General features: G+C 35.6%; 1 protein-coding gene across 5 annotated transcripts in view; it reads left to right on the top strand.

Annotated features, from left to right (window-relative positions):
- JMJD1C (jumonji domain containing 1C) overlaps positions 1 to 24,348 on the top strand; it is a 249,118-nt gene that overhangs the window by 181,010 nt on the left and 43,760 nt on the right. For 2 of the 5 annotated variants that reach the window (XM_024561194.4, XM_045195976.2), the window contains 5 exons: positions 17,131 to 17,236; positions 19,767 to 19,891; positions 21,042 to 21,185; positions 21,287 to 21,479; positions 21,597 to 23,278. In XM_024561194.4, the coding sequence (XP_024416962.2) occupies positions 17,131 to 17,236; positions 19,767 to 19,891; positions 21,042 to 21,185; positions 21,287 to 21,479; positions 21,597 to 23,278 (2,250 nt within the window). Of the gene's footprint in view, positions 1 to 16,361; positions 16,566 to 17,130; positions 17,237 to 19,766; positions 19,892 to 21,041; positions 21,190 to 21,286; positions 21,480 to 21,596; positions 23,279 to 24,348 lie in introns of all 5 variants that reach the window. The other 3 variants (XM_045195975.2, XM_045195974.3, XM_071221226.1) reach the window with 3 other exon arrangements.

The raw sequence follows: 24,348 nt of genomic DNA, 5'->3' as shown, positions 1-24,348 counted from the left end.
GAACTGAAGTAAGGTAATGAAGGTAGATAAGTAGGGCTATTATAAAGACCTTTTTTTTGTTCCGATTAAGATTAGAGTGTCAGCCTATGGAGTGAGTAGAAGAGTGGTATGATAACCCCCCCCCCACCCCCCAGGTAATTTAAGACATAAAAGGATAAACTGAATTCCCATGTACCTACATCATCCCGCTTACACAATTACCAGTGCATGGCCTGTATTTCTTTTATTGTACTGTTCTTGTGTATTGTTTTAAAGCAAATCCCACTAATTATTACGTTATTTCATCACTAAATGTTTCTATGTTTGTGTGTGCATAAATTTTTAAAGTATCTATGTATAGTCAGTTCTAATTATTTACAGTAGTCATGTTCTAAAAAGTGGCAAGGTCTCAGTAACATCAGGAATGAACGAATTATAATGTCATGTTTACTAATTTGCTCCGTCCTGTGTTACGCAACTATCTGACCTAGAATAACAACACTAGCATTATCACCAACAGTGTAATTGCTGAGAACAGTCTAAATTTTCTGTTGCAGTTTTTGTTTTGTTTTGTTTTTATATTTAGAATAGATCCCTAGTGGGTCATACTCATTTGAGTTTTTTGTTTTATAGTCTTGGAAGTGTTCCTCTCTCGTCTTGTGTTTTAAAAGGCTTGTGGTCTGGAAGCCATCTTCACAGATATCTTGCTCCATATACCATATTTGAAACTTAGTGTTTGCTGTTTTTCTTTTATTGTGTAAATAGGCTCCTCAATTATATAATTGAGGAGCCTATTTACACAATAAAAAAATACAGGTTATCTCATTACATCTATTTATTCCCTCTCGTCACTTCTTAACTTTTATAGCCAGGTTTATTAGAAATACAGTCTGACCTTCTATGTCTGTATTTTCTCACCTCCCAATAACGTCTTCAATTATTGCAGCCTGGCTTCTGCCTTCAATTCTAGTCTTGGAAATTATTTATTCTTACTGCTTCTATGACATTTCTATTTAGGTTTCCCTACTCTTTATCAGTCCTCTTTTGGTGGCTGTTATTTCTCTCCACTTTTAATGTTGGGTGGTCTTCCACAGTCTTCCTTTTGGGTATCTTCATTTTATTATTCACCCTTAGCAGTGTCATATTTCCAGTGCTTTTCCTGTCATTTAAAACCCTGTCTTCTGGATCTATAACTCTAGTTCAGACCGTCCTGCCATACTATTAATCATTTTATAATTGATTCTATGTGCCAGACACTGTTCAAAAACTCCTGCCTCCTTGGAGCCTGAATTCTAGGGGAGGCACAGTAGATGATAAATGCAAGTAAACAATACCATACGACAGACAATTTAATTACTTCCAGGACAAAAGGGAAAGGGTAAGGCAAGGTAAGAGCAATTAGGAGTGGAGAAGGGTGAGGCAGGTGTAAAGTATTAAGTAGAGTGGTTACACTAGATGACACTGAGAGGGCAAATCCTACATAAAACTCTATTTAATTTGCGTTGCACTGATCGGTGTCAAAAGGCTGTAAGAGATCCTCGAGGGCAGCAATTCTTACATGTGGTGCCAGTGTGTTGGCATAGTAGTTGGCATCTGGGATTCAGAAATCTTACTGAATGAAACACAGCCCTGATATATTCTACTCACAAGAGAGCCTCTTAGTCCCAAACTCAGAGACTATTTCAGACATAATTTAAACAAGCTCTATAATCTGGTTTCCTCTACCATAGCATATGAGAAGCCAGAAGGAGAATTTTTAAATGATGATGGTAGATTAGGAGCTTCCCCAGCACAAAAGAAATTAAAAATATTACAACTCAAATTTTGCCTTTCTGGGACAATTTGGTATAGAGGCAACAACACTTTACATTGATCAATAATTGTGAATATATCATAATATAGTGGTCAATAATGATAACCGTGAGTATTGATGAAAAGTTTCAATTACGTTTAGGATGTAACTTAATGAAGGAACTCTAGAAATATTTTTATTCAGAGTTTATAGGATTTTCATAAATTTTCTTATTTTTATAAATTTAAAAACTTTTGTAGACAGAAACTATAATAAACATTTAACATACCTTATTTGGTTTATGTTCTCTTCCCTTTTTTCTAATTGGATGTTCTAGATCAGCAATTTTCACCCATTGTGCTGCAAGAAATTTTAAAACACGCAATACTTGACTATTTAGTTAGGGGCACTGACCTCTTCACTTAGATTGTCAAAAAAAAAAAGAAAGAAAAAAGATGACAACAGCCAACACAACAATAGCCACCTGGTGTGAATGATTTAAATCTAGACTTCTTTTTGTAAGACTGGCAAAAAATATATTTTTTGGTGTGCTGCAGAATTTTAGTAATTAGTTTGTGTGTGGTGAAATGAAAAAGAATGAATATCCTTTTTTAGATAAGTTAAACTTCTATTAGGAATAGCAAAACAGTGACTATAATATAAAACACTGTTACACATTGTGTCTATGATCTTCCTTAACAAGTGCTAGGTAATTAAGTTGTTCTCGTATTATGACACTTTGGAGTTGTAATTTTAACTCCCTCTTTTTAAAAAATTTAAAAATTTCTAGAGAGAGTTGAAAGGAGGGAGAGGAACACCAGTGTTCAAGAGAAGCATCAGTCCATTGTCTATCACACACACTCCCATTGGAGACCCAACCCACAACCCAGGCATGTGCCCTGACCAGGAATTGAACCAGCAACCTTTTGTTCACAGGCTAGCGCTCAATTCACTAAGCCATACCAGCCAATGCCCTTTTTTTTTTTTTTTTTTTTGAATAACAATGAATTTCTCAAATATTTGCTCTATGTAGACCCCAATGAAGGGAACAGATAGTCTTAAATAGGGGTTATATGATAAAAGATTAAGTCGCTTAGCAGAACCAAGTCTTTCAAGTTACAGGACTTGTTCATTATTTTAGTTTGCACTAGATTATGTTCTTTCTGAGAAAAGAGAAATGCAATAGCCCTTGAAGTTTACAGGTTATGATAATACATTGAAAATAATTAATGTGAGCCCCAAAAGTATTGGTGTGGTATTAATTTTGAAATTACATTTTTTGCATTTTATATTTTTAAGATAATTTTTTTAAATAAATGGAAACTCTTACACTCAGAATAGTTATGGGCACAATTATATGTATACTCTAGCTTAGTATGTGTTCTTAACCTAGGAATTATTTTTAGTAGAATACTTTCTTAAAAATATGTAAGCATACAATATTGTTTGTTTCTTAGGTTGAACAACCTCTCTCCCCAGCAGAGGGGAGGAAGGAAAGGTAGGGTGAGACTGCCACTGCCGTAGGTGAGGTGCTCTACCAGGACAAGACAGTTGGTTTTTTGTTTGTCTGATTTTTTTTTTTTAACTTATGCTGTTCTGAAAGAATATTTTCAGTTGCTACTTTGGAAAACATTAAACATTTCTCAGGCCTTCCTGAGTTTATTCGGTTTTAAGTTTGAGGAAGCTACAGTCAGTAAATTGTGGTTGGCAGATTCTATAAGCAGGTGACTAAATAGGTTGAACCCATGATGACTCAACTCTGTAAAACCACGCTGATAAATAACTTGAAAGAAAAATTGCCTTACAGACTTTTGAACTGCCATAAAAAGTTCTAAACTATTATTAAAGGTATCACAAAGAATATTGACATGTGGCTTTAGAAGGAAACACATTTTCCTTCAAGTGGTTTTAAAAGTTTTACTTAATTGTTTTGATTTTTGCTCTGTGGTAATTGAGAGAACACTATAGCGGTGATACTTAGCAAGTTCTATATTAAAAGTACAGAAATATTGTAGGTTTGCATAAAGTATTCAAGAGAACATTTTTTGAAAGGCAAAGAGAATAGCAGAGAAACCCAAATAAAAATAATTAATGTAATGAAAATAATGTCAATTATTTTTATTTAATCTTGATTATAAATGAATAAAGCAAGATACATAGTCCTCTTATGATTTGATATAAAAGAGCACATATATTAATATAGGATATCCTATTCCAAAATCCTTTTAGATTATTTGGTAAATGAATTGTATCTGATATGTTCTAGGATATCTATTCCAAATCTTGGAATACCATAGTTCTGTAACTTGTTTTAATTTTGTAAACATCATTTTCTATATTTTTAAAATAACAATAAAATAATTTGGTTAGTTGAGTTTCTTTTAACTGTGTGCCATATTACCAATATCATAAGTAAAGTATTGAATACCCAGCAGAGAGTATTCAAAATTTTGATACTGCTAGTGCATGGATTCGTAAAAGGTATGTGGTAAGGGCTCAGATGTTAGGCAGATACTTGTTACTTTGCCTTCTTCCAAACCATGTGATTCAAGGTAAATTACCTAATCTTTGACTGTTTATTCATCTGTAAATTTGAAAGAATGTTATCAAAGTATTTAAAGCGTTGTTAGGATTAAATGAGGTTAACATTTGTGAAAGTGCTTCTCTCTGTCAAGTAAATGTTTATTGTTCATACTGATAGTAAATATGCTTATTCTTGAAAATAGATTTGGCCTGTAAATCATACATAGTTAAACAGTATATATTTGAACTATATTGAAACCTAAGGACAGTACTCATCTAGGATGATGGAAGAATGAGTGGTAATGCCAACAATCCAAAGTCCTTAAATTTTGCTTTTGCATTGCTTTAAAGGGTAGGAGATACGATTTTATCATAGTAGCTTCATTTTGGTTAAGTTGCAAAGCCTGAGTATAAAACCTGCTCTTTGCAGGCAATATAGAGAGATGCTGTGTAAGAATAGAGGGGCAGCTGGTCCAAGATAAATAAAATAAGACATTTGGTTTGTGTTCATTACATTGATAAAGTTTGGTTTGTGTTCACTACATTGGTTTTCTTAAATGGCTATATTGGCAAAAAGCTTATTATGAAAGTAGGTATTTGATCTTCTAGTAAAATATCTGAAATGCCACATCATTTTTTATAACGAATATAAAATATGATCTATTTTGCATGGTGATTTCTAAATTACCTTTTTAAAAGATTCAGTTACTTGAGTTTGTGTTAGTTTTTTACTGAGAAGTTTGCTATCAAATGCATAATAAAGTATTTCTTTATACCACAATCTCTCAATTGGTGAAAAAATAGAGTATTTTATTAATATGACATGCAGTTGAATTATATTTGGTCTAATCAATGACATTAATAGAATTGCATTAAATAACCCATTCTTTTTGTAGGCCTTCGACTCTATTTTTAGTAACTAAGAATTTAAGTAGCAACATACTAAAATTTGTATTTTTCATGATTTTTATAAAATTATCTAAGAAACTGGTGTCATAAAGAAGGATATTAAGAGAATGCAAAGAGTATTTTCATGTGTATCAATCAATATCAAAAAGTCTAAAGTAGCTTGTTTTCTGTGGACTAGATATACTCGTTGAACTTAACTATGAGATTGTATTTGTTTTTTGAAACAAATTCAGTATGAAACACATCACTATTATTCTGTAATGTTTTCTTTTTCCTGTGTCATTAGCATCTTTCCATGTCAGTAACTGTGTGTCTACATAAATTATTTTTACTGGCTCTATTGTATTGTATTGTTGTGTATATGAGCAACTAAAAAACACTTTTTTTTTCTGTTTTTAAAAAACCTCCCTTCTTGTACATATTTTGTTTTTTTACTCATCTATTTCCATAGATTCCTTGAAAGTTCATTGTTGGGTAGAAGATACATACAGAGCTATGCATGAAAGCCTCATATTCTACCAAATCTCACTGCAATGACGAGGACTGTGAGAAAAATAGAACTGGAGTAGGTCATTCAAAACTAATGTAAATTTTTAACAAGAATACAAAAGTAGTAATCCTGGAAAAATACTGGTAGACTTTAAAAAGAAACATTGTATTCCTAATAAAGTTGGGTAGCTATATAGTACTTTACATTTAAGAATAAGGTGAAGGTTGCTTGCATTAAGAATATTTGAGCCTCAGTTGATTGGGCATCACCCTGACACACTAATATTGGGGGTTCAGTGCCTGGTCAGAGCACATACATGAATCAACCAGTAAATGCAGATCCGAGATGGCAGAGGAATAAGTGGATGTTACACTAACCTCCTCCCAGAACCAAACTAGAATTAAAACTAAATTGTAGAGAAAGCAGCCTAAATAACCAACTGAACACTAGCCTTAGAGAAGCCTTATAACCATGGACAGATGGAAGATGACACCTCACTAAAATCAAACCGGTGAGTGTGGAGGAGGCGCAAGAGGGCTGGCTGGGCGCCCACGGGCAGCAGCTGAAGTTGGGGGGGGCATGTTTCAGTGGCCAGGGGATTCCCCCTGAGAAGTATAAGGTCTAAACCCCAAGCTGGGCTCCCCAGCCTGCTCCACCAGAGCCAGAAAGGTGTTTCTGTCTCCCAGGGAGAGACAGCTGGAGACACAGAGAGCCCCTTTAAGGGTCAAGGCACAAATTTTGTTTGCAGCCACTGTTCCTGGGCTCTGGCAGAGAGAGGGAAGAGTGGAGTAGAGGTGCTTGAGGAAAGCCTGGATTTGGTAGCTGTAGGGAGAGAACTGAAGGAATAGCTACCAGGATCCCTGTGCTGAATCATTCTCCGTACTGCAGCAGCCATCTTCCTCAGGCAGAGCACTCTCCTCCAGATAGCTTCAGCCTAAGGGGAAGCAGTAGCCCCGCCAGTGGGAATTACTCAGCTCCACTCTGTGGAGCTTAAGCCTGGCTGCTGATTACAGATTGATTAGTTTAACAACAGCATAGTACTGGCATAAAAACAGACACAGATCAGTGGAACAGAACAGAGAGCCCAGAAATAAACCCACACCTTTATAATCAATTAATGTTTGAGAGATTAAGCAAATATGCACAATGGGCTAATGATAGTTTATTCAATAAATAGAGTTGGGGAAATTGGACAGATAACATGCAGAAAAATGAAACTAGACCACCTTCTTACATCACAAACTAGAATAAATTCAAAATGGATCAAACACCTAAATGTTAGACCTGAAACCATAAAAATCATAAAAGACAACAGGCCACAAAATCTCCAGCAGAACTCAAAGTGACATTTTATCAGACATATCTCCCCACACAAGGGATTCAAAAGGAAAATAATCAAATGGGACCATATCAAACTAAAAACTTTCTGCACGGCAGAGGAAATCATCAGAATAATGAAAAGATAACTCACAGAATGGAAGAACATATTCACTGATACATCTGATAAGGAATTGATATCCAAATTTGTGAAGAACATAAAACTGAACCTCAAAAATCCAATTAAAATTATAGGCAAAGGACCTGAACAGACACTTCTCCAAAGAGGATAGACAGATGACCAGTAGACATATGAAAATATGCTCGTTGTCACTAATCATCAGAGAAATGCAAATAAAAACCACAAGGAGATATCATCATCTCATACCTGACAGAATGGCAATCATTAATAAATCAACAAGTAAGTCCTGGTGAGAATGTAGAGAAGGGGGAACTGTTGGTGGGAACGCAGACTGGTGCATGTACTGTGGAAAGCAGTATGCAGATATCTCAAAAAATGAAAAATGGATCTGCCTTTCAACCCAGCTGTCTTGTTTCTGGGAATATGTCCGAAGGAACCTAAAAGAGTAATTCGAAAAAAACATAAGCACCCCTGTGTTCATTGCAACGTTATGTACAATCACCAAGATATGGAAGCAGCGCAAGTGTCCATCAGTAGATTAGTGGGTAAGACAACTATGAGACATTTACACCATGGAATACTATTTGGCTGTTTAAAAAAAAAAAAAAAAAAAAAGGAAGAAAATCCTATGCTTTGAAAGGATGGATGGCCCTGGAGAACATTATGCTAGGTGAAATAAGTCAGCCAGTCAGAGGAAAACAAGTACCATATGCTTTCACTCGTGTGGAATCTAATGAGCAAACTGAACTAACAAGGGAAATGGGGACAGGCTCATAGATGGAGAGCAGGATGACAGTTAGTGGGGGGAGAGGGATTGAGCGAAAAAGAAAAAGGACTCACTGACATGGACAACAGTGTGGTGAGTGCTGGAAGGCTGTGTAAGGGAACTAAATTGTAATGAAAAGAAATACAAGAAAGATTAAATCAATAAAAAACATAAATAGTGCATGCATAAATAAGAACAACAACAATTTGGTCTATGTCTAAACTCAGTGAATAAAAATTATTTTAAAAAAGTAAAAAAATGATTATACTCTTATTCCTACAGAAAAATACATTTGGTAAATAATACAAGTTATTGATAGGCTGTGAAGACTTTGAAAAATAATAATACTCCATTGAGCATATTTTAGTTTATGTAGAATAATTAGACACGTCTTTTAACTAAAGAATTAACTAAAAGTGTGGCAACCTTTTCTAAATTGGATTATATCAAATATACAGTTTTGATGGGGGGGGTTATTATTTGTTTGTATTGATAACTTTTGGTGAAAGCCTCCAGGCCAAAGTCACTTTTCTAAATCAAAATATGTGAACATTAGCCAGTAGAGAGAATAACTTAAAATATTCAGTGGAAGTAGAGATCATTGCAGTTAGAACCTTTCTCACTTTAAATGACATTAACAGCAACATTTAAGTTCACAGGAATTATGCATTGCCCAATATTTGAACACAGGAATTTTTTTTTAAAGATTTTATTTATTTATTTTGAGAGAGTGGTGAGGGGAGGGAGAAAGAGAGGAAGAGAAACATCCATGTGTGGTTGCCTCTCGTGCACCCGCTACTGGGGACCTGGCCCACAATCCAGGCATTTGCTCTGACATGGAATCAAACTGGCAACCCTTTGGTCTACAGGCTGGCACTCAATCCACTAGGCCACACTGGCCAGGACAGGAAATGTTTTTTTAATTAAACAGAAAACAAACTTTGAATAGCCATTGAGTTATGACCATATATATATTTTATATAATGGAAATAATACAGGGATGTGGTTTTACCTTATCATATTTTAGTTTGTACTAATATGGGAAATCACAAGTTCAGAGAAACAGAACTGTTTAAAATCTTGAGAGTTTCTAAAAATTTAGAAATTGTAATGTTTTTATAGTTTCTCATGCTATATGTACTTAAATTAATCATAACAATTTCCATTTTAGTTATTAATGATATAAATAATGGTAAGTAATACCAAATCCCAAGTTTCAAGGGGAGATTTCTTAAATATTTGGGTGGATATATAATGGCTGGTTGCTTTCAGTGGCAGTAAGCTTCAAGGTAGATTTTTGAGGATGATGGAATACTCATCCTAAATACTCTGGTTTTAATACTTTCCTTTTTTTTTAATTAGTTAATTTATTTTTATAAAGTTACAATTGTCTGCATTTTCTCCCCTTCCCTCCACCCCACCCCAGCCAGTCCCTGGTTTTAATACTTTCAGATCATGCTATCTGGTTTTAGAGTAATTTTGAAATGAATCATGAACTAATACCACTTTCAAATTTTCATTCTTATAGATTAAGGAAAATTATTATTGCAAAGGGCCTAATGCAGTTTTATTTTTATAACATTCAGGTGCTTCATAAAATTGTATTTCTCAAACTAAGAGCCATGAAATATAGTATATATAACAACTTAAAAAGATTGGTAGGTTATTCCAATCAGGACAGTGTCAAAAAGGCGATATTATTCTAGAAGAGTGATGTTTCAGCCTGTGTTGAAAGAATTTTTAAAGCGTTCAATTCCTGACTAGTGAGAGGCACTGACCCTTTTTTCCTTTAGATTATCAAATACAAAATGACGACTAACAATAATACCTATCCAGTGTGAGCGAATCAAAGTTACTGTTTTTTGTCTTCTTGTCAGATTGGCAAAAAATACATTTTTTGGTGTGCCATGGAACTTTAGTAATGAGTGTATGTGTGTTGTGAGATTAAAAATGTTGAAAATCACTGGATAAGAAGATTGGTGCCTTCATTTTATAGTAATAAATGGATAAGATGGTTGTTAAGACTTGAAGAAGAAAAAGGAAAATGTATAAAGTTCTTAAATAAAAACATCAGTATCATGTACATGTAAAAATAGTCTATCTCTTTGTTGTATGTGCTTGTAATCCAAAGCATAGACCCCACCTTAAGATTCACTGTGACCTTAAGCATGCTCACTAATGTCTTTGATCAGTCAGTGCCTTTGATTGCTGTGTTTTCCAAGAACTTGCTAAGGCTACCCATGCTATTTGTAACAGGTCATTGCTTCTAAAGCTTGCTTTTTAAAAAATGAGGTTTAATTGTTATCAAAGTCAATTTTATTGTCTTAAAAAGACACAAATTAAGGATGTAGCTTTCATTTCTTCCCTTATGCTTATGACATACTGAGTTCTCTGAGCATCCTCATCAACATTGTTTTGAACTCTGCATCTGATAGGTTGGCTATCTCCATTTCATTTAGTTCTTTTTCTGAGGTTTTGTTCCTTTCTTTCATTTGGTCCATATTTCTTTGGCTTCTCAATTTAGCAGGCTCCCTGTGTATGTTTCTCTGTATAAGGTAGAGCTGCTTTGACTCCCTGTCTTATTGCACTTGTTACATAGGGCAAAGCCCTAAGTATTGGCCTGGACAATCTGCTTCACCATTTTGTGGCTCTTTTTGTGGGAGAGGTCAGAGAGGGGACAGTGACGCTTTCTGGCTGCTGGAGAATTGCTGGGCACTCACTTCTATTCAAGTTACTTCATGCACTTCCCGTATGCGACTGGCACCTCTGTAGCTGTTGCCCTGGTCCCGGGGTGGACGGGTTTGCATAAGTTCTAGGTCTGTGCAGGCCCTTTAAACAGACTCTCCTAGAGACTAGTAGTTTTTTCCGCTGCTTTAAACCCCATTAGTTTTTACAGCCAGAAGTTATGAGGCTTTATATTTCTGGTGCTGGAACCCTAGGCTCCACAGTCTGGCCTGTGGCTGGGATCAGTTGTTCCTAGGTATCTTTCCCAATTTTTATCCACCACATGTGAATGTGGGCCTGCTCATTCTGGTGGCGAGGTGTCAGCTGGCACTTCACCACCGCCACACTGAGTTCTCTCTGACCTTCCTAACCGTCTGCGTGAATATGACTTCTTTAAATCCTCAGTTGTCAGACTTCCAAACAGTTCAATTTTCTGGCAGTTCTGGGTGTTTCTTGTTTTGAAGTTAGTTTTGATCTTTCTTATGGTTGTACAAGGAGGCAAAGTGTGCCTTCCTAGGCCTCTATCTTGACTGAAGCTCAGAGAACTAAGGTTTCCATCTCGACTTGTAACCAGAGATTTTTGTAAATGTGCATCTAATATGTATATAATCCTGTAAACCACCACTGTGAATATAATTCAAACCTCCGATTGTATTTACAGTTCTCATTTTATGAAAAAGAACATTTAGCTCTAGTAACCTATACTGTTTATAGAGCTGTCTCGATATTGGATAATTTAATGTTACTTTATTAAATTCTTATGATTAACTGATGATGTAAAATGGATGGAATTGGAAACATGAAAAATGCAGTCATGTTAGCTATTTTTCTTTATCTTTATCAGGGTGCCCCACTAGTGTTCAACTAGAGCTAAGATGCTCTTTATTCCAAAAATAGGAACACCACGCAAGTTAACAGGGTAGTCTACAACTTCATTTAAGGCATGTTTTAGAACTTTTTCATGTTTTCTATATGTTTCTACTAAAGCAAATCTTGTTTAACTGATTTTTTCCCCATTTGTAATTTGTAATTTGCAATTACAACCATCATTTCTGGAGGTCATAACTAGCTGTCTTTAATACACAGGAGAGAGTGTATGAAAAAGAAGATATTGATAGAATATGATAGTCATTTGCTCTCTGGATGGTTTGTTTATGGGAAACTAAGAAATGTTTTAGTTCTTCAAAATAAAAATTGTGCAGGTGACTATACAGTTACTGAAAAGTGATACATTGTGCAATTATTCTTTTAATCTCAAATACCAGACAGCTGAAGTTCTTTATTAATCAATTGCATTCTGTGAAAGATAGTGAATATTTATAAGAATTTTAATTATAGATCCTAATTTCTTATCTCTGTGAGTCTACTCTACCTTGTATCTGATTTTTAGCACTTTCACAAAATTGTTCAAGTCAGTAAATAGAGGGGAGAGCCCTGGCTGGTGTGGCTCAGTGGATTGAGTGCTGGCCTATGAACCAAAGGGTCACTGGTTCGATTGCTAGTCAGGGCACATGTCTGGGTTGCTGGCCAGGTTCCCACTAGGGGGTGCACGGCAGGCAACTACACATTAATGTTCCTCTCCTTCTCTTTCTCCCTCCCTTCCCCTCTCTTTAAAAATAAATAAATAAAACCTTTTTTTTCTTTAGTGTTTTAAAAAATAAAAATTTTAAAAAACTAGAGGGGAGAAACTTTGCCTACCTGTGAGCAACTCTTACAAAAACTAATAATTTATATTTTTGTGAGCCTCTTTAAAAGGTTGACAATAGGAATGATTAGTACAATAAACAGAAATACCTGTAATTTTTGCAGCACTATACACAGAAGAGTTTAGTAACAAAATGACTATCATAACCAGACTGTGTTGCGATGATTGTCATAGCTTTTAATTTAGTAATTAATGTTACCTAATACCATGGATAAATTAGAATTGGATGTTTTAAGAAAATTGGTCTTGGTAATTTTTTAATTTAATTTCATTGATTATACTATTACAGTTGTCTCAAATCTTTCCCTTTTTGCTCCCGCCATACAACACCCCCCACTCCCTCAGGCAATCCCCACAGCATTGTTCACGTCCATGGGTCCTGCATCAGCGTTTTTTAGCTACTCCATTTCGTACACTGTACTGTACATCCCCATGGCTCTTCTGTGACTACTTATTTGTACTTCTTAATCCCCTCACCTCTTCACCCATTCCCCCACACTCCCCTTACATCTAGCAACCATCAGAATGCTTTCCTTATCCATGATTCTGTTTCTGTTCTTGTTTGCTAGTTTGTTTTTTAGATTCAATTGTTGGTAGATAATGTATTTTTGCCATTTTATTGTTCATAGTTTTGATCTTCTTTTTCTTAGGTAAGTCCCCTTAACATTTCATGTAGTAATGGCTGGGTGATAATGCACTAATTTAGTCTTTCCTTATCTGGGAAGCTCTTTATCTTCCCATCAATTCTAAATTATAGCTTTGCTGGGTGGAGCAAACTTGGTTGTAGGTCCCTGCTTTTCATGACTTTGAATATTATTTTCCAGTCCCTTCTAGCCTGCAAAGTTTCTTTTGAAACATCAGGTGACAGTCTTATAGGAAATTCCCTGTAGGTAACTAAAATGCTTTTCTCTTGCTGCTTTTAGGATTCTCTTTTTATCTTTAGCTTTTGGCATTTTAATTATGATGTGTCTTGGAGTGGACCTCTTTGCATACATCTTTGGGAGTCTCTGTGTTCTTGGACTTGCATGTCTATTTCCTTCCAAATTAAGGATGTGTTCTTTCATTATTTTTCAAATTTCCAATATCTGGCACCCCTGTGATGCAAGTGTTGGAATGCTTGAAATTGTCCCAGAGGCTGCTTACATTACCCTCAGGTTTTTATGGATTCTTTTTTATTCTTGTTGTTTTTGTTTCCTTATGTTCCAAATCATTGATTTGATTCTCAGCTTCATCCACTCTACTCGTTTCCCTGTAAGGTGTTCTTATTTCAGTTAGTGTGTCCTTTGTTTCTGACTGGATCTTTTAATGTCATTAAGGTCCTCGCAAAGCTCCCTGAGCATCCTTATAACCAGTGTTTTGAACTCTGCCTCTGACAGATTGCCGATCTCCATTTCATGAAGTTCTTTTTCTGGAGTTTTGATCTGTTCTTTCATATAGGCCATGTTTCTTTCCTCATTTTGGCAGCCTCCTTGTGTTTATTCTATGTATTAGGTAGAGCTGCTGTGGCTCCCTAATGTAGTAGGTGTCCTGAAGAGTCCTGTGGCACAACCACTCTATAACTAAAGCTGGGTACTCAACGTGTACCCTTCCTGTGGGCTGAGTACACCCTCCCCTTGTATTTGAGGTTTGGTTGCTGTTGGCAGATCAATAAGAGGATTCACCCATTCCAGTCAGCTGCAAGGGTTGGCTGTGACCACTGACCACGAACCTCCGCTATCTATGGAGGATCAGTTGTGCAGGGGCGGGGTGATAGTGTTCCAACATGGTCTGTAGTTGTCTTCCAGGTGGGTAGGTTCTTGGGTTTCCTGAGTGGTACAAGCCAAGGTCAGTGTCCACCTGCATTTTGCCCAGGGCTACCGTGCTGGAGTTAGGAAGCAATATGAGATGGCTACTACTTAATGCTATGCTTGGAGATTCCCAGGCAAAGCCAAACAGTGAATCTAGGCTGCTTGCTGCTATTTGCAGGCCTTGGAGCACTCAGCAAGAGGTATGGGGCCTGGGGGCTCACTGTAGCCTGCTGTTGCTTGTTTGATAGGGTTTTTGAAGTTGAGAAGCTTGAGCCAAGACCAGCCAATCATATGAAAAAGCCACTGCTAACAGCTGTAAGTTTGGTGGGATGGAGCCTCAGGGGATCTTCAGAGCAGGGCACACCATGTTGGTCAGGTTGATGGAGTCTCAGATACAGCTCTGTGGCACGGTGGGCAGGGGGGACTTAGAAAAGCGACAGTGGCTTCTCCCCTCCTTTCTGGGAGAAAGGTGTCCCCCAGCTCTTGGCTTGATGCCAGACACTTAAGTTCTTCCCTGTATGCCTCTGCTATCTTTCAAGCTGTTACCCTAGTTCCGAAGCTCAGAGGGAGAGAATATGAGTAAGTCCATGTGTGAGCTTTTTAAGGGGAACTCTTTAAGGGGACTCCAGAATTTTCTTTCACTGACTCAATCCCTGCTGGTTTTTGCAGCCAGAAGTTATAGGTACTTACCTTCCTGGCACTGGAAACCTGGGCTGGGAGCTTGATGTAGGGCTCGAACACCTTGCTCCCAAAATAACCCCTCCAGAATTTTTATCCACCACAAGTTTTATGTGGGACCATTCTGTGTCTCTGCCCTTCCTACCAGTGTGGATGAATGTGGTTTCTTTAATTTTGTAATTGTCAGACTTCCATTTAACTTGATATCTCACAGTTCTGAGTGGTAGTTGTTCTATAATTTAGTTGTAATTTTGATGTGGTTGTGTGAGGAGGCAAGCTGTGTTTACCTGTGCTGCCATCTTGACCAAAAGTTCATTGTTGGTATTTTTAAAAATCTTATAAAAGCATATTAATATGGAAAGAGGCAGGTATTAGTTACTCTGCAGGTATAGATGAGGAAATTTATACACAGAAATTTGAACTTACATAAAGGTCATTTCAGTGAATAGGGTCAAATTATCATTTTTAATGGTATGCTTTTTCTACTAAAAAATGAATGTTGATCATTGTTGAGAAGATATTAGTATGTTGTCTTAATGATCTTGGAAATACAGCCAATTATTTTAACCTGTTGAATAAATAAAATATAAATGTTCAGCAAATAAACTATATTTCAGTAGTTTTAAAATGTAAAATTTCAGTACACAGAACAGGTAGGTATTTAGACTAGAAAAGACTTGAGTTTACAGATACATAAAACCAGAATTCAAATGTTTGAAGGACTGTTAGGTTAGGAATCCTGTGTTTGACTCCAAGGCTTAAACTTGGATTTGTATGTGGCACTTAAAGTAAGAAAGATTTTAAAAGAACTTGGTAGCTGTCATAGCTGTCTGGACATGGTAATGGTTTTCTTTGGGAAGTTGAAAGTTTCCTATGTTTGGTCTGTCGTAGACTGGTGTCACCTGGTGTGCATCAAGGGGTCCTAGTCTGAAATTTCCATGTCATTTTCCAATCTGAAAATGATGATGTTAGCCAAGTGTACAATATATTATTAATGGGATGTAGTGCAGAAAAGAGATTCCCAGAAAGTTTTTTTGCAAAAAGGAAGACATGTCATGGGCATTTTTTTTTTTCAAAATGACAACTTTTCTCTGCCTTTTTTGTGTGACACTTTTCACTCTAGTTATTTTTGTCTGTTATAAAGTACCACTTCTGTATCTCTTTCACGAAACATACATAGTTGATAGCTTTAAAGGACTTTACTTCACCTGTTAGTGCTCACCAGGTACGAAAGAAATTGATTAGAGTATCTACCACAATATTATTCCAAAATTCAGAGTTGTCCCTAAAAGCAGGGATGGATGTGAGAAAGAAAGCTTTACTTAGATAAACTTTAGAGCAGAAGAGGGACAAATGGCTGACCCTGCTTGCTTAAAAGTTCTTCTTCCTAGTATTCGGCCACTTCGGCTTTTCCAGATTGCCAGATTATTTTTATTAGAGAGATATAATTCCCTTCATTTAGCTCATTCTATTCACTGGTTTCCATGACCTACCAGTCCATTTTTTAAAGGGCCGCCAATTGACAGTGCTGCTTTGTTGTTCTTCCCAGCTCTACTCTAGGGCTCCTGCCGCTGATCTCAAATGCAGGAGCAGCAGAGGTGCTCTGAGAGAGAGAACAGAATGTCAGAGAGTCCAGCGGGAGACCAACAGATTGTGGGAAACCATGTGACTGTGTGATTCACATCTCCATCGAGAGAACCGGTTGTTTCTGTGTCTAGATCCACCCTGTTACAAGGATAATACCATCAATAACGTAATTTTAATTGCCTGGATGCTTTGACACTGGCTTGAGAAATAAAACTTTAACAGTGAAGTTACTGTCAGATGAGTTTGGGTAGGACAGAACTAATGACATTTAAATCAAGATAGTGGAGAATGACTTTTTGTCATTTAAAACTAACATGTTAGGCATTATGGGAAGAAGGTAATTCATCTATGTATATTTATATTGTCACTAAAATATTCAGCTTGATTCTTTTGCTGCCAACCTTAGATGACCTGATGCTGTTTCATTTGTATATTGTTTAGAACTGTGAAACCCTTTTCAAAAGTGACTTGTGTAAGACCATACTGGAAGTTAACACATGAGTAGATTTTAGCTTTTGCCTTCAGGACGTTGTCAAGGAGCAAATTTTAGCATGGATTAATTTTTGTGTTCTATTATATAATTACTAATGAACTACAACTTACGAATTTGTGTTTCTGCATACATTTACATCAAGGAATTTCCTTCAATTCTTAGAACATATAGGAGGGAACATCAGTACCATTAATGTTATAATAGCGTAACATGGACATTTTTTTCAATCTAATTCTAGGACGACATAGACAGCCTAAACCCAGTTCTCAGGGACAACCCACAACTTCAGGAGGAAGTGAAAATTTGGGTAAAGGAACAAAAGGTTCAGGAGATTTTTATGCAAGGTAACTATTTTGAGGTTTTATTTTGTGTTTTTTGTTTTTAACTGGGCATTTTCTCTTGTTTGGTTTAGGTTGTTTCAATTATGTGCAATATAAATTGAAAGCCCAGTCTAATATTTTGAGTTACATACAGTTCTGGGAAAATAATAGCAAAATCAAAATTATAATAATAGAAAGTTGATAACTTCACCAGTTTATTAGCTAATTTGAGCTAACTGCCTGGCATGAAAGTATAGTCACACAGATGTTTTGTTGATAGGAAAAATTTCCATATTTACAGATTGCTTTAGGTGTGTCCTTCCTGGAAAAGGAAGCATTGTTTGCAGTAGTGGGTTGCCTAAAGCCACAAATGATTTCCTTTGAAGAGTGCTGTTGGTATCTGATAAAAGTGGCCTATTTCAGTTTGCCTTCCTCTGTGATTATCACAATACTAGTCTTAGTTTTTGCTTTTTTTTAGTAAGTTACAAGTTTGTCTACAATATATGAGTTTCAAACAAATGAGATTTTATAATTCTTAGTGATGTCTTTTTCTGTCAGTAAAATCAGTATGTAAATGTAATCAAACTTTTTGTGAAATTGAATTGAAATTAGGACCATGTGTGAAGTATTGATATTATGTTGAGTGTTTATAAAAGGGGATTTTGTTGATAAATTTCCGTAATTATCTGAACCCTCAATTTCCATGTCATTTAAGCATGAATGGAGATAACCCTAAAATTGCTTTGTATGGGTATGGCAGCACATTATCTGCTTATTAAATTCTTAGGCTAAATACCTTTTAAACTTTCAATATGGAGAATTTGAAACATATTTCAGTGAGCTTCTGTGTGTCTATCTCCAAGCTCTAGCAACTGTGTAACCATGGCGGATCCTGCTACATCCATACTCCCATTTACTTTTATGAAATTCCTGACATTGCCGCATTCTATCTATTTAAAGTCATCATGCCATTATACTAAAAAAATTAATAGCCTTTTTTTGTCCATTTTCTAAACTTTCCCCTCCATTACTAGTTTTTTAATATCAAATACTGGGTGCTCAGAATTTCCATTTGTCTCATAACTGTCTTCAATGATTTTTAATGGGATTGAGTGATTTATTAATAAATTGGGGCATTCAAAAATATCTGCAGATTGATTGGTTGTTATGCCCTGTCTTACCTTTTTTTCCTTTTCCTTCCAATTTATTTAATGGAGAAACCAGGCTAATATTTTTTAACAACTTGTTTCCTTATATTCTTAAGAGGTGAAAATACTAAGGCAGTATAGTTCCTGCCCATTTTATGCAGAATTATGTGAGGCTAAGTCTAATTGTTTGGTTGGGAATTGAAATGTGATCATTATTTAGAGTTATTCTATAAGTTTTTTCCATATCACATTCAGAAGAAAAATTGGAGTCTTATTCTTTCACAGCAAAGACTAAAGTTTATATATTTGATTATGGATATGAGTGTATTTAATTTACAGGTCATATAGAATACTTTCTGCAGATCTGTTGATTTATATTTTAGGCTGATATTGACATAATTTTAAAACTGGTTAATAAATAGTAAACCATTAATTGGTGTGTTAAATATCACTGCAGAAGACAACATTGATCTAAAAATCAAAAAAAATAAATCCAGTCATAGTCATTTCACTTAATTTATTTAACCTATCAACCTCAGCTTCTTAATTTTTGTAAAAGGGAAAAACAATACCTAAGATTTGAAGGTTAAATGAGCACTTGCAGATTTTGAAAGTACTTTGTAAATTGTTACTGTATAACACACTCCCATTAAGGTGCACTAGCACACATGTCCCTTTACTCGCCAGTTCTTGCTAACATCTCAATTACTTGATATCATTTTAGTACCTATGAATTAGAAAAAATTGTATCTCCATTATACATGGTGGTGCAAAGGTAAGCTAACAGTTGTTCATATGGAAAATAATACAATAATTAATAAATAATAATACAAGAATAAAATCTTTCACATACCACAGTAAACCTACTTGACATGCCTTACATATTCGTCTGTGGAGTGACTTGTCTAGGCATATTTTTGTAAAGATATGGCACACCTATATGTCAATACCTTTTTAAGAAGTGAGTTTAATCCAAATGTATGCCATATTTTTTTTTTACAAAGCATTTTGGTGTCAAAATCTGTAGTTTCTTATGGTAAAGTTTTGGCAGATGAGGCATCAAGTTCCAAATTACCTTTCCATTTTAGCCATTTAGTTATGGACCCCAACCTTGCTAAATACCTTTGTAACCATACCACTTTCTTTCCTGATCTCGGGGACATTCTCTCTGACTTAGTTACTTTGTTCCCATTGAATTAGTAAGTATTTGTATCTTGTAGTGTTTAGTTATCATTAACATATATTCACTTGTCTTATAATACTTTTTTCTTGAAAACTGATATTCAAGTATATCATTCATCTGTAACATAACTCATGTTTCTCCTAAAAGGTAGTTTTTAAAAGAAAATGTCTCCATTTAAGATATCCTTATTTCTTGTGGGTTCTTTTTTTTTTTTCCTCTTTAGGTCCTTATTCCTTAAGTGGATACAGAGTGAGAGTATATAGACAAGACTCCGCCACCCAGTGGTTTACCGGCATAATTACTCATCATGATCTCTTCAGTCGCACCATGATCGTTATGAATGATCAGGTAAATAGTACGGCTAATATCTTTTGAAAGAAATATTTACAACTCAAATATTCCATGTCCCCCAAAAATGAATCAACAGATTGACACTAAATAATTTTCGTTATTTTAGTCATATAATCCTAATAGGTTTAAATATATAGATGTTACAGAGAGGTCTCTTTAGGTCATAGGGAGATAATGATACCAAATTTATTTCAATACTGATAAAATTTCTGAAATAGAGACATCATACTATTAGTTGATTGGTGTTTTGTTATTTTATCTTTAGGTCAGCTAAATTTTTTCATAAAGTCAGCTTTCTTGTTTCTCCAGGAATAAAATATTTCTGAAATGTTTTCACTAATGAAAACTTTAACATACACTGTAGTCCTTTTCACACTAAATTTCTAAATTTCAGAGTTGGTATGCTCCGTTAACTTTTATGGTGACTAATAAGGATACAGATTTCAAGTGGAATTTTTAAGTAACAGTCTGAAAGTGTTCAAGTATTTTAAAGCTATAGTTTATTTTCCTGAAAAAAATAGGTATTTACACCATCCTACCTCTGTGGGTTGTAGAGGGCATGTGAATAAATGAGTGCCCATTTATAAACAATTTGAATGCTTTCATTAAAATTTAGTCAAAATAATAGCTATTATTTAATGGTATTTTTTTCCTAAAATGGTGATAAACTTTCACATCTCAGTGAGGAACAAAATTGCTTTTAGTTTTTAAAATAGTTCTTTCTTTAATCTGTCTTTTACAAATTATTATTAGTGTTATTTATTTAAACAATTTTTGTCCTTAAGCTTTACCCTTTTAGTTTTATACCTGCTTTTTGAAAATTATTTCCTTTTTTTAAAATACCTTTTTGACTTAGCATTATACTCATTAATTTTCATCCTTGTTTTTCAAGGTGTACTTGCAATAAATACATTTGCTTTTTAATTTTTGATTAGCAGTTACAGCATTAAATCTCAGAAGAAAGTTAAAAATATAATTTTGTCTACGATTGTTGAAACTGACTTCTTATAAGTATGGCAGTATCTTATAAATTAAGGAGCCCAGACTGATTTTTAGACATTTCTACTCAGTAATGAATGTGTACCTAAGATCACATCGGTTAACTGATTGGATTTAATTTTTATTCTTGTTTTGCATCATGGATTAGGTATTAGAACCACAGAATGTCGATCCTTCTATGGTTCAAATGACCTTTCTGGATGATGTTGTTCACTCTTTGTTAAAAGGTGAAAATATTGGCATTACATCACGGCGAAGGTCTCGTGCCAGTCAAAATAACAACGCTATTCACGTATGTATGTTGTTAGTTCTGGATTACTGTAAAGAAGTTTTTCCCTTAGATTACTTAGGATCAGGTAGTAACCAAATCATTGTAAACTGATTCTTTTTTAGGGTCATTATACACGTGCCCAGGCAAATAGTCCCAGACCAACAATGAACTCCCAAGCTGCTGTACCAAAACAGAACACACACCAGCAACAGCAACAAAGAAATATCCGTTCAAATAGGAGGAAGGGCTCAGATAGCAGCATACCAGATGAAGAGAAGATGAAGGAGGAAAAATATGATTATATAGGACGAGGAGGTAGGATTCCCCCCTGCTCTTTTTTAAGGGAATGAGAATTTAAAAAACCAAAAGTACATTTAAAATATACTTATTTGATATTGATATGAAAAATAAAACTTTTTTTTAATCTTGCAGAAAATCCTAAAAGTAAAAACAAACAGCTGATGAACAAAAGAAGGAAACCTGAGGAGGATGAAAAGAAACTAAATATGAAAAGACTACGAACCGACAATGTTTCAGACTTTTCTGAGAACAGTGACTCAGAAAATTCAAATAAGAGAATAATAAATAGTTCCTTAGAGGAGAAACCAGAGAATGAATCGAAAAATAAAAATACTTCAAAGATAAATGGAGAAGAAGAAAAATCCCAAAATAATGAGAAGGCAGGAGAGGAGACACTAATAGATAGCCAGCCTCCCTGGGATCAAATACAAGAAGATAAAAAACATGAAGAAACAGAGAAGCAGAAGTTTGTTGACTCTCAGCTTCAAGAAAAAATTATTATTCAGTCATCAGAACAGGCCACACTTTCTGGTCATAATCCTAATGATTTACTTCTTCAGGAAAATAAAGAAAAAACACAAACTGTGGAATTATTACCGAAGGAGCAGTGTACATCCAGACCACCCACACCAAAATGTGTTGTTGATATTACAAATGACACTAACTCTGAAAAGGTGGCTCAGGAAAACTCAAATACCTTTGGCCTTCAGACACTTCAGAAAATGGATTCTAATGTTAGTGATTCAAAGCATTCAATTGCAAATGCAAAATACTTGGAAACAGCAAAACAAGATTCTGACCAGAGTTGGGTCAGTGATCTAGTTAAAGTAGATTTAACCCAATCAAATGTTAAGAATGCTCCTTCAGGAAATGATCATCTGATTATGGAAAAAGAGAAAAATCAGTATGTCTCTTACGCATCTTCTCTAAGTGCAGTTTCTGTGATGGAAGATAAGCTACGGAAGCGAAGTCCACCCCCAGAGATTATAAAATCTAAACTTAATGCTGCAGTAGATGCTCACAAGACAAAATCTAGTCCCCTACCTGAAGTTGTCAAATCTAAAACTACCCATTCTCCTGATTCTCTAAAGTCTAAGGCCACTTACGTTAACAGCCATGCTGCTGGTGAAAGAAGACTGGCAAATAAGATAGAACATGAGTTATCAAGATGCAGTTTTCATCCAGTTCCTTCTCGAGGCAGTACGTTGGATACTACAAAGAGTCCTCTTATCATCGATAAAAACGAGCATTTCACAGTTTACAGAGATCCTGCACTTATTGGGTCAGAAACAGGAGCTAATCACATTTCACCTTTCTTAAACCAACATCCTTTCCCTCTTCATTCTTCATCCCATCGAACCTGTTTAAATCCAGGTACCCATCACCCTGCCTTAACTCCTGCACCTCACCTACTGGCTGGATCATCCAGTCAAACTCCATTGCCTGCCATTAACACTCACCCTCTGACTAGTGGTCCACACCATTCGGTTCATCACCCTCATTTACTTCCTACTGTGTTACCTGGAGTGCCTGCTGCCTCCTTACTTGGTGGCCACCCACGACTAGAAACTGCTCATGCCAGCAGCTTGAGCCACTTAGCACTAGCACACCAGCAACAGCAACAGTTGTTACAGCATCAGTCACCTCACCTTCTTGGACAAGCCCATCCTTCTGCTTCATATAGTCAGCTTGGGCTTTATCCAATTATTTGGCAATATCCAAATGGAACACATGCGTACTCAGGACTTGGTCTACCTTCTTCTAAGTGGGTTCACCCAGAAAATGCAGTTAATGCTGAATCATCATTAAGGAGGGTAAGTAATGTAGTTAACCATATATCAATATATGTGTTAATCTGCATATGTTCAAGTGCTTTGTAAAATGCATTAAAATTTTTCAGTTATATTCTAAATATAATGAAACTTTCCAGTTAATACTAACTTTGGAGCCATGGAATCTGAACTCTAAATTAATTGTGCTCCTTAATTGTTTTTGCTTACCTAAATTCCTAGAAGTGAAGTTTCTGAATTAAAAATTAATAGGCCCTGGCCAGCTAGCTCAGTTGGTCGGAGTGTTGCCCAATACGCCAGGGTTGTTGTGGCTTCAGTCCTTGGTCAGGTCATGTACAACAATTAGCCAATGAATGTATAAATACATGGAACAACAAATCAATGTTTCTCTCTCCCAACTGCCCTTCCCCCTTCCTCTCTAACATCAATGAATAAATATTTTTTAAATGATATAAAATTGTAAGGCTTTTGGTATATGTTAGCAAATTATTCTTAAAAGACAAATTATTATATCCCCAGCTAGATACATCATATTGGTAGTATATTACAAGCTATGAATCTAATCCCCTTGTCCTCTTAAGAGAGCCAGGGTTAGAGGGTCCCAATATTTGGCAGTAAAGGTGGGGCTTAGATTTTTCTCCCTAATAGAATATTACTGTAAGTAATGGTATGATGATCTGATTCCTTCATGGACTATGTGGTTTCTCTAGCCAAATTCATTTTCATACTAAGAAATTGTTGAGGTCACTACCAGCCTCAGTATAAAAAATAGGGGGGTGCAGGTCCCTGTTAAACTTTAGGAGACAATTTAGTCCTTGAGGCAACCCAGGATTCTCTTCAGCAATGCCTCAGAGGTTTTTTTTAACTTTCTTTCTTTCATTTCTTTCTTCCTTTTTTATTTTATGATGAAAACCATGTAACATTAATTTACCATCCTCTTTTTAAGTATGCAGTACTGTTCAGTCACATTATTTGCAACAGACTTCTAGAACTTCTGTACCCATTAAATACTAGTTTTTCTTCCCCGTCCCCGAGTCCTTAGCAACTACGTTTCTGCTCTCTGTTTCTATGATATCTGACTGCTTTAGATACTC

Source organism: Desmodus rotundus, chromosome 4 (genome assembly GCF_022682495.2).
Source record: "Desmodus rotundus isolate HL8 chromosome 4, HLdesRot8A.1, whole genome shotgun sequence".
Classification (NCBI taxonomy): domain Eukaryota; kingdom Metazoa; phylum Chordata; class Mammalia; order Chiroptera; family Phyllostomidae; genus Desmodus; species Desmodus rotundus.
This window is presented reverse-complemented; position numbering and strand designations above follow the sequence as displayed.